Genomic DNA, 10,425 nt, shown 5'->3' with positions numbered 1-10,425 from the left:
AGCTAGCAGAAAAGAGCAGAATGCTAGCTGAAAGGAGCAGAATGCTAGCTGAAAGGAGCAGAATGCTAGCTAACAGCAGAAGTCTAGCTGAAAGGAGCAGAACACTAGCTTAAAGGAGCAGAAGGCTAGCTGAAAGGAGCAGAATGCTAGCTAGCAGAAAAGAGCAGAAGGCTAGCTGAAAGGAGCAGAAGGCTAGCTAATAGAGCAGAACGCTAGGTAAAAGCTAGAAGAAGTTAAATGTTGGCTAAAAATCAGCTAAACTTTACCTAAAAGTAGCAAAAGGCTATCTAGAAACTAAACAGTATCAAAATTCTAAAAGTAGCAGAACAGTAGCTAAAAGCTAAAAGGAGCAGAAGAGGCCTAAAACAGAGCCAGTAGTTTCTGAAGGACCTGAAGATCTCAGTGTGTTTCTGTGGGAAATTATTTCCAAATACAGTTAAATATTTTGAAAAGTGTAAAAATGACAAAAACAAAAGTCCCAGCAGCCGAATGAGCCGAATGTTTTGATGTTTGAACGGCTAAAACAGGAGGAAGTGGTTTTTAGCTTCTAACTTCTATCCTCCTCCTCCTCCTCCTCAGCTCAGGCCCCGAAGGTGATGAAGATCTTCATCAACCTTCCTCGCTCGATGGGTTTCGACGACGCCGAGCGGAGCGAAGCCACGCAGACTCTGGAGCTGTCGGAGGACGACTTCAAGGACGACGGGCTGATTCCTCTGCGTTACGTCAAGTTCCAGAACGTCCAGAGCGTCACGGTAAAGAGGATAAATCATTTTACTCTGAATATTTATCATCTTATTCACTCTCATTTTTGTCAGCTTCAGTCCTCCGTATTCATGATTAAATGTAGAAATCTGTGAGTTTATTCATTCAGAAACCCATTTGTTTTCTGTGTTTAAATCTTTTCTTTCTGGAAAGAAGTTTACGTTTTCCAAACAAACGCTCCGAAGATGATCGATATCTGTAAAAAAATTAAGATTAAATCAGACGTTTTCTTCAAAACCACACATAAAAATAGAGATATTTGGGGTTTTTTTTTTAGGAAATGCAGGTTTTAGATCAGATTAGAGTAGAAAGTCTGAGCCTCTGTTAAATAAATGTTATATTTTGTTTATTTTCACTCCAGTTGTTTGTAAAGTCGAACCAAGGAGACGAGGAGACAACAAAAATCAACTACCTGACCTTCATCGGGACTCCGGTTCAGGCCACCAACATGAACGACTTCAAACGGGTACGAAACCGAGCGGCTCTTATTTCATTTAATTTCTTTTTACGCTCCGTTTCTCATCAGGAGGTTTTGTTTTCTCCACCTGCAGGTTGTTGGGAAGAAAGGTGAAAGTCACTGAGCGGGAGAACGAAAAGGGAGGAAGAGGAGGCTGCAGGAAACACCCGCCGTCCTCCGCCGTCCTCCGTCTCCGCGTCGTTTATATTGTAATTCTGTTGAAATCACTGTAAATAAAATCTGATCCTTTTTCAAAGGCAGGTGTGTCGACTCCGATGGTTTGATGTAAAACAGGAGAAAAAAGGAGAAAAGTTGCAGCTAAAGTCCTGATTTTTGGCTAACTTTTTGCTGCTTCAGGCTAACATTTCAGCTAGTCTTTAACTTTTCTTAACGTTTCTTGCTACCATATGGCTATATTTAGCTTTGACTTTGCTTTTTCCCACTCTTAGCTTTTAGCTAGCCTATTGTTACTTTTAGCTTTTGGCTAACCTTTTGCTACTATAACTACTATTGGTATTTGCAAATTTAAGCTACCATTTTGGAACTTTTAGCTAGCATTTTGCAAAATTTAGCTTCTATGTTATCTTGACACTTTTAGTTAGCCTATTGTTACTCCTAGCTTTTGGCTAACCTTTTGCTACTCTTAGCTTTTAGCTAGCATTTTGCTACCTTTAGCTATCTTTTACCTTCTGAGTTGTCGTGATACTTTTAGGTAGCCTGTTGGTGCTTTTAGCTTGTAGTTAAACCTTGTGCGACTGTAGGCTAACATTTTGGTCTTTGCAAATTTTAGTTAGCATTTAGCTACTTTTAGCTGCTGTTTTGCTCTTTTTAGCTTTTAGCTTGAACAGCTTATTTTCAGGAAAGTCCTTCAGCGCTCAGCGTTCATTTCTCCTGTTTTTATTGGTTCCTCCTCTGATTGTTCATCAGTAAAGTCTATTAGCAGAATCTATGAAAAAGTCAGGTTCATTTGTTATTTATTACATTAAAATAAATGGTTAAAGCCATTAACGTCGATAAATATCAGCTTTAAAATTATTCACATTTTGGCCAAAAATGTCAGTAATAAAATAAAAATTCAACGTGTTTAAAACGGCTTTAAAGCAGTTTTTGATACATGCTTTTCTCTTAAATTATTTTTGTTTTTCTTTCTGAAATTAATAAACACCAGAAGAACCTTTCCTTCATGCTATATTCAATGACATCCGAAAAATCTGTTTTCCGGCTGTTAAAAATCAAACCAAACACCATGTTATATATTCATGATTTGTGTAAGATACTTTCTTTTGTTGATTTTAACATTTTAAGTTAAACTAACTCTATATGATAAATACTAAATCTGTAATTTGTAGTTATTTTTGGGATCTATCGGAGTTCTGTCACCGTATTTTGGTCACCCTGAACACAACATTAGTTGACTTGGAATGTAACCAATCAGATTAATCGTTTTTAAAGCGACGTATACTTTTGGACCAATCAGATGTTTCCAAATGACAGCGAGTCTCCGCCTCCGAAGCTGCGACTGGGCTGACGCAAAGTTGCATGTTAGGCTCCCCAGACGCGTCCTGCAGTCGGTTTGTCAGGGCCCGTTTTATGTTTTAAAAATAAAACTTCACAGTTTTGCTCTTCGGCAGACGGTTGTGATACGCGGGCCAACATGGCGACGGAGATAACGACAGGTGTGAACCAGGTGTCAGTGGGTAAGACAGAAATTAGCTTAGCTATCCGGCAGCTAGCTTGTTAGCATGCGTGTGTTTCATCAGCTGCAGGGGTGTTAGCTGTTAGTTTACTGGGTTTTGTTTCTGTATTTTTATGATTTAAGATTAGTTTACACTCCCTGAACTAAATGTACGTCTTCAAACTGAATGAAACCCTCCGTATTTTTAAAAATTAAGCTAATAACAAGCTAAAAGCTAACACCGGCAGCTGTCATTTAGCAGCAGCGCCTGAGGCGAAATGAATGAAATTTAAATCTCAGTCACTGAATTAAACTAAAATCAGTTATTAAACTTAACCTGCTTGAATAAATATAACATATAAATGGGTAAATTTAAGCTCAGAAGTTCAAACTGGCTCTGGGTGTTTAGTTTCTCTTTTGATGATGAAATAAAATTTCATTAAAATGAATGTTACCTCAGTTTGAGGCTAAAAAATGTCTCCTTTTTAAAGTTTATCAGATTTAACTGCTGTCTGTGGTGTTTTTTAATTAAAATACCTTTTCTTAAAGTGTATTTCAAGACAATGAAATGATTATAAAACATAAAAGTCATAATGTGACAGAAAACAGGTTATTTTTCTGTTAAAAGATTTGAGATTTCTAATATTTTAATCCCATTTCAACTCCTGACTCATCAATCATCAGCTTTTCTGTCTTTTCATTTATTGTGTCAGCAGGAAGAACGTCAGGTTTGAAAACAGGAAGTTCCTTAAATCTGTAAAGATTCAGTCAATAAGAACTGAAACAGGCGGGATTCGGCTGTTTTACATCAAAATGAGCAGCTGGAATGGGAAATGTGTGCCAAAACTTCAATTGTAGGATGTAGACAGAAAATAAAATTAAAAAACTGCAAAGATTCACCCCATAGAAGACAGTGGGATTTAATGAAACCGAGCGGTAAAACCCGGTCCTGTTTGGAGTAGTAGCTAAAAGCTAAAAATGTCAACCAAAAGTAGCAAAACTAAAATTATAAAAGCTGAAGCTAAAATGATCAGAAGTACCAGAATGGAAACTAACAGCTAAAGATAGAAAAACTGTAGCCAAAATGAGTTAAAAACTGCCTAAAAGTCACAGAAACAGAACCTTTAAGTGGCCGAACGGCAGCCGAAAGCTAAAAGTAGCTGAAGCAGAATTCAAAGAGAAGAAACTGAAGACGTTGAGTTTTAATTGAAATAAAGTTAATTAATTAAAAAAATTTAAACTCTTTTCCTTAATGAGCCGAAGGTTTCTGTTTATAAACAACAAAATGTTTACAATAAATTATTTATCTGCCGAAACTTGAACTAAATCTGATAAAATATATTTAATTTTCATTAAACTCTTTCTGTGTGAACGTCCAGAGCCCACTGGTTGTTTGAGTTTCTCCCTCAGCAGCAGGAAGTGTTTGTTTGTTTGTTTATTTGTTTGTTTGTTTGTTTACCTGTCAGCTGAGCTGTACGTGTCGGATAAATGTGGCAGCGACCAGGATGGCGACGGTTCGGAGCAGAAACCCTTCAAAACGCCCCTGAAGGTAAACCCGCCCCGGTCCCTTGAACCTGTTTGTTGTTGTTTACTTTCCCCTCACTTGTTGTTTTGTAAACAAACCCTCTCAGGCTCTGCTGTTCGCTGGAAAGGAGCCGTTCCCGACGATCTACGTGGCGTCTCAGAAGGAGGGAGAGGTTCGCTCCCGGTTTCTGTCAAGTTCTTCTCTTCTGTTTTTATTTATTTTTTTATTGTTGTTGTTTTTATTTTTTATTTTTGTTTATCTTTGTCAGCGCTGGGCGGTGATCTCCAAAACGCAGATGAAGAACGCCAAAAAGGCGTTCAACCGCGAGCAGATGAAGAACGATGCCAAAGACAAGAAGGAGGTCTGTCGGACGGGAAGCTTTTATTTTGACAAGACGAGTGAGCTTTTAATTTGAAGCCAGGATCAGCTCCGTCTGGTTGTTAATTACAGAACAAATTTTAAAAAACTGTCGGTTTATTAAATCTGGAAACAAACGGGAAACAGCGCTCAGTTACAGGAAGTCGTACGGATAATCCGGAGCAGGCGGAGGTTTTAAATGTGACGCCATGTTTGTTTGTTTGTTTGTTTGTTTGTTCAGGCTGAGGACACCGAGAGGCGGGAGAAGAACCTGGAGGAGGCCAAGAAGATCGTCATCGAGAATGACCCGAGTCTGCCGGAGCCTCAAACGGTTCGAGATTTCCTCTCCTTCAAAATAAGAGTCTAATATTCATAAACACTCATTTATTGTTTTAGATTAAAGAATGTTTGAACGGCTGCGTTTATTTGAAACTCAGACGCAGAAGAGCTGAAGCTAAAAGAAGCAGAACACGAGCTAAAAGATAACAAAACGGAAGCTAGAAGCTTAAAGTTGGGAGCAGCTTAGATGAAGCTAAAAGAACCAAAAGGTTAGCTTAAAGTAGAAAAATGGTAGCTAAATGCTAAAAGGCTGGCTCAAAGCTAAAAGTAGCAACAGGCTAGCCTAATGCCTAAAGTGACAAAAGGTTAGCTTAAAGCTAAAAGTCTAAAGTAGCAAAACGCAGACTAGAAGCTAAAAGTAGCAAGAGGCTGATAAGAAGCTAAAAAGAGCAAAAGGCTGGCTAGAAGCTAAAAGTAGCTAAAGGCGGACTAGAAGCTAAAGTAGCAAAAGGCGGACTAGAAGCTAAAAGTAGCAAGAGGCTGATAAGAAGCTAAAAAGAGCAAAAGGCTGGCTAGAAGCTAAAAAAAGCAAAAGGCGGACTAGAAGCTAAAGTAGCAAAAGGCGGACTAGAAGCTAAAAGTAGCAAAAGGCTGGCTTACAGTAGCCGAATGTTAGCTTAAATTTAAAACGGGTAAGTGGCTAACTTGAAGACAAAAGAAGACGAAAATTGGCAACAGGCTAGCTAGAGATTAAACGTAGCAAAAAGCTAGCCTAAAGCTAAAATTAGCGATAAGCTAGCCGTGAACTCTGAATCAGCAGTAACCGTTAGCTCCAATCAGCCAAAACATTATGACCCCTGCCTGGTTCGAGGAGCAGCAGAGAAGCTGAATGTTGGTTTAATCTTCTTCATGTTCCTGTTCAGGTTAAGATCCATCAGCTGGAGGCTCAGAGGGGTCAAAGGGTCAAAGTGTTCGGCTGGGTCCATCGCCTCCGGAGGCAGGGTGAGGAACAGGAAGTGAGGAACAGGAAGTGAGAACACCTCCTGACGTTTCGCTCCGAGTCGCTGAAGGTTTCTGTCTCCAACAGGGAAAAACCTGATGTTCATCGTCCTGAGAGACGGAACGGGGTTCCTGCAGTGCGTCCTCTCCGATAAACTGGTACCGTCCCCGCCTCGCGCCGTGCAAAAGTCTTAATGCGCGACAGCAGCAGAGGTCAAAGGTGAATGTGTGTTTCCTGTTTAGTGTCAGTGCTACAACGGCCTGGTTCTGTCCACGGAGAGCACGGTGGCGCTGTACGGGATCATCACTCCGGTTCCTGAGGGGAAGCAGGTGAGCTCCGCTGCTGCAGGGCGGCCTTCTGCTGTGGCGTCATAATAAGCCCCATCTCCTCCCGCAGGCGCCCGGCGGCCACGAGCTGCACTGCGACTTCTGGGAGTTGGTGGGCTTGGCTCCGGCGGGCGGCGCCGACAACCTGCTGAATGAGGAGTCGGACGTGGACGTGCAGCTGAACAACCGCCACATGATGATCCGAGGAGAGAACGTCTCCAAGATCCTGCGAGTGCGGTCCACCGTCACGCAGTGTTTCAGGGATCACTTCTTCGGCCGCGGATACTACGAGGTGACGCCCGCCGCCACTGGCCGCCGGCGGCCATTTTATTACGCAAAGAAAGAAAAAGTTCCTAGGCTGTCAGTTTATTTACGAGGAAGAGGTTAATTAGATGGAACTACCAGCTGCAAAACATTTTTAACTTAAAAGGTTCTGAAGAAATGAGCTGATAAAACTGAAAACAAAGGCCTGACAGCACTCCTAATAAGACAGGCAGAAAGTTTGAGTCTCTGTGTGAAAACATTTATTATATATGAGCAGCAGGAGGCGCTGTTGGTCGTATTTCTGCTTCTACTGTGTTTTATGGATGAGATATGACATCATTCACTTCCTGTTTGGAAGCTCGGATACAGAGGAGGTATGTGGGAGTTGACCTCTGACCTCTGAGGAGAACCATCTGTCCTCCAGCAGAGAGACGATTTGATGGATTAACTGGTTACGATGTTTGAAGATTGTTTCCGAAACGTTTAGACAAGTTAAAAGATGAACATTTAAACTTCAGAAAATGGCTGAAAAAAGCAGCTAAAAGGCAGCTGTTAAAGCTAAACAGTAGCTAAAATAAGCAAAACAAACTTCAAGTGACAAAACAGAAACAGACAGCTGAAAGGAGCAGAATAGTAGCTAAATTCGGCAAAACGGGTTAAAGCTAAAATGACCAAAACCAATGGAAACTGGCAAAAAGTAGCTAAAATTAGCAAAACTTAAGCTGAAGCTAAAGTTAAGAAAATAGATGCTAAAGCTAACACTATCAAACGTTAGCTGAAAATACCAAAACGGGAAAAAATAATTGGCAAACGTCAGCTAAAAAGAGAAAATACAGATGCTAAAGCTAAAATTAGCAAAACATATTGAAATTAGCAAAAAGTAGCTAAAATTAGCAGAATTTATGCTGAAGCTAAGATTAGCAGAACAGCACTAAAATGAACAAAATAGATGCTAAAACTAGCAAAACGGATAAAATTAGCTGAACTTGTGCTGAAGCTAAAGTTAACAAAACAGTAGCTAAAATTAACAAAATAGATGCTAAAGCCAAAACTAGCAAAACGGATAAAATTAGCTGAACTTGCGCTGAAGCTAAAGTTAGCAAAACAACAGCTGAAATTAGCGAAACTTTAACTAAAAGCTAAAAAAAGACCAAACCTTAGCTGCAAGCTAAAAGTGAAAGATGTTTTGAAGGAATTAAGGAGATCTTAATTATTTATTTTTCTGTGGTTTTTATTTTAAATTAGTTAAATATTTTTAAAAGTTAAGCTCGTTGTTGCTGCTCGAGATGAACACATGAATGTTCTGAGATGTGACCACCTGGAACCGCTACCTGTGTTTCAGATAACCCCGCCCACGCTGGTGCAGACGCAGGTGGAGGGCGGCTCCACGCTCTTCGGCCTGAACTACTTCGGCGAGCAGGCGTACCTGACGCAGTCCTCGCAGCTCTACCTGGAGACCTGCATCCCCGCCCTGGGCGACACCTTCTGCATCGCCCAGTCGTACCGGGCCGAGCAGTCCCGCACCCGCCGCCACCTGTCGGAGTGAGTGGGCCGCCCGGACTCAGACGCTCGGGTTTGTGTCGCTCTGAAAACGAGCCGCCTCTGTCTGTCGTCTCTCAGGTACACCCACATCGAGGCCGAGTGTCCCTTCATAACATTCGAGGACCTGCTGAAGCGGCTGGAGGACCTGGTCTGCGACGTGGTGGACAGAGTCCTCGGGTCTCCCGCTGCAGAGCTGCTCTACGACCTGAACCCGGTACCAGAACCTCTCATCCTGGGTCCTGCTGTTCTGGAGTTCCTGATCTGGACTGATGTTGGTGTTTTCTGTTGCCTTCCAGGACTTCAAACCCCCCAAGAGGCCGTTCAGGAGGATGAACTACACCGAGGCCATCGAGTGGCTCAGGGAGCACGACGTCAAGAAGGACGACGGCACCTTCTACGAGTTTGGAGAGGTGACGCCTGAACGCATCACGCGTCATCCGTCTGCGCTGAACTGAACAAAACAATAAGATTTACTGTTTTATCGAGCTCTACTCGACTTTAAGAACGACTTTCAGCTCAAAAAAGAAAAGATGTTCTCCATCCCGGACGAGCCCCCAAGTTGAAGGGACCGACATGACTCTGGACCGAGAACGTGCAGACAGGCTGACGTTTAAATTATTTCCTGCTTCTTTTTTTTTGTTTTTGTTTGTTTTCTTTTATTAAAAACACAGAAAAGTGTTTAAGCCTGAAGGAACGCTGAGGTTAAAATAACAAACAAAACGTCCCTAAAGTAGAAGTTTCCTCAGGAAGCCCCTCCCCTTCGCAGCGCCGACACGGTGTGGAAATCGGTTTCTTGCTGCAACACCGTGGCGATCACAGAGACGGACGTTTGTCAGCTGAACGTTTCTGTTACGGTTCTGAAGTCTGAAGTTCTTTGAGTTTTAAAGCTCCTCAAACGTTTCCTCCTCAGTATTAAAGAGATGTAATGTTCCAAAGCACCAGCAGAGGGCGATGTTGTCCTGACGGCCTCAGGGTTACAACCTTTATGACCCTCCAGAGTTGCTGAAAGGTTGGCTGTGATGAGCTGAAACTGGGTGTGGGAGTAGCGGAGAGTCGTCCCCGACACGCAGCCCAAACGCAACGTTGGTTTTCAGGTTTTGACTCGAAACTTTGGCGTGAAAGGTGGCGGGCGATATGCATTCCTTTAAACGGTTAACGGGCGTTTCCTGAAGACGAGAGACGAAGATCCGAGTCTTCGGGGGTCAAAGTTGGACTCGACCAGGGGAGAAGAAACGTCCTCTCTTTTCTAAACCCCGTATCATAATACTTCCCCCTCACGGTCGTACGAGACGTTCATGAGACACTTTTCTGTCCTTGTTGTCAGAGTTTGTCCCTCTTTTGTCCCTCAGGACATCCCTGAAGCTCCGGAGAGGCTGATGACCGACTCCATCAACGAGACCATCCTGCTGTGTTGCTTCCCCGCAGAGATCAAGTCCTTCTACATGCAGCGCTGCCCTGAGGACCGCCGCCTCACCGAGTCGGTACGGAGACCCGACCTGACCCGACCCGTCCTGTCCCGACCTGACCCGAACCGACCCGTCCTGACCTGTCCTGTCCTGACCTGTCTCGACCTGACCTGACCCGACCCGTCCTGTCCCGACTTGACCCGAACCGACCCGTCCTGTCCTGACCTGACCCGACCTGTTCAGACCCGTCCTGACCCGTCCTGACCCGACCTGTCCCGACCCGTCCTGTCCTGACCTGACCTGACCCGACTCGTCCTTTCCTGACCTGACCCGTCCTGACCCATCTGGACCCGACCCGACCCGTCCTGACCCCTCACGACCTGTCCTGTCCTGTCCTGACCTGTCCAGTCCTGACCCAACCCAACCCATCCTGACCCGACCTGTCCCGACCCGTCCTGTCCTGACCTGTCCTGACCCGACCCGTCCTGTCCTGACCTGACCTGTCCTGTCCTGACCTGTCCTGTCCTGTCCTGACCTGTCCCGACCCGTCCTTTCCTGACCTGTCCTGTCCTGACCTGTCCAGTCCTGACCTGTCCAGTCCTGACCCAACCCAACCCATCCTGACCCGACCTGTCCCGACCCGTCCTGTCCTGACCTGACCTGACCCGACTCGTCCTTTCCTGACCTGACCCGTCCTGACCCCTCACGACCTGTCCTGTCCTGACCTGTCCAGTCCTGACCCAACCCAACCCAACCCATCCTGACCCGACCTGTCCTGACCCGACCTGTCCTGACCCGACCTGTCCTGACCCGACCTGACCGGCCCCGCCCG

The 10,425-nt window shown here is 44.1% G+C and overlaps 2 protein-coding genes across 3 annotated transcripts in view; both read left to right on the top strand.

Moving 5' to 3' along the window:
• The window catches only part of txnl1 (thioredoxin-like 1), a 6,240-nt gene extending 4,761 nt beyond the window's left edge, over window positions 1-1,479 (top strand). Inside the window, exons 6-8 of the mRNA XM_017432917.3 lie at window positions 580-752; window positions 1,124-1,228; window positions 1,314-1,479. Of these exons, the coding sequence (XP_017288406.1) occupies window positions 580-752; window positions 1,124-1,228; window positions 1,314-1,343 (308 nt within the window). The 3' untranslated portion in view covers window positions 1,344-1,479. The remainder of the gene's footprint in view (window positions 1-579; window positions 753-1,123; window positions 1,229-1,313) is intronic.
• A 1,246-nt stretch (window positions 1,480-2,725) lies between these two features.
• nars1 (asparaginyl-tRNA synthetase 1) overlaps window positions 2,726-10,425 on the top strand; it is an 11,251-nt gene continuing 3,551 nt past the window's right edge. The window contains exons 1-13 of one of the 2 annotated variants that reach the window (XM_017432909.3): window positions 2,726-2,895; window positions 4,361-4,443; window positions 4,526-4,591; window positions 4,688-4,780; window positions 5,018-5,107; window positions 5,979-6,057; window positions 6,143-6,213; window positions 6,298-6,384; window positions 6,452-6,673; window positions 7,988-8,187; window positions 8,266-8,401; window positions 8,484-8,597; window positions 9,537-9,668. In XM_017432909.3, the coding sequence (XP_017288398.1) occupies window positions 2,874-2,895; window positions 4,361-4,443; window positions 4,526-4,591; window positions 4,688-4,780; window positions 5,018-5,107; window positions 5,979-6,057; window positions 6,143-6,213; window positions 6,298-6,384; window positions 6,452-6,673; window positions 7,988-8,187; window positions 8,266-8,401; window positions 8,484-8,597; window positions 9,537-9,668 (1,395 nt within the window). In that variant the 5' untranslated portion in view covers window positions 2,726-2,873. Of the gene's footprint in view, window positions 2,917-4,360; window positions 4,444-4,525; window positions 4,592-4,687; window positions 4,781-5,017; window positions 5,108-5,978; window positions 6,058-6,142; window positions 6,214-6,297; window positions 6,385-6,451; window positions 6,674-7,987; window positions 8,188-8,265; window positions 8,402-8,483; window positions 8,598-9,536; window positions 9,669-10,425 lie in introns of both variants that reach the window. The other variant, XM_017432908.3, reaches the window with a different exon arrangement.

This window comes from Kryptolebias marmoratus, linkage group LG14 (genome assembly GCF_001649575.2).
Source record: "Kryptolebias marmoratus isolate JLee-2015 linkage group LG14, ASM164957v2, whole genome shotgun sequence".
In the NCBI taxonomy this organism is placed as follows: Eukaryota; Metazoa; Chordata; class Actinopteri; order Cyprinodontiformes; family Rivulidae; genus Kryptolebias; species Kryptolebias marmoratus.
This window is presented reverse-complemented; position numbering and strand designations above follow the sequence as displayed.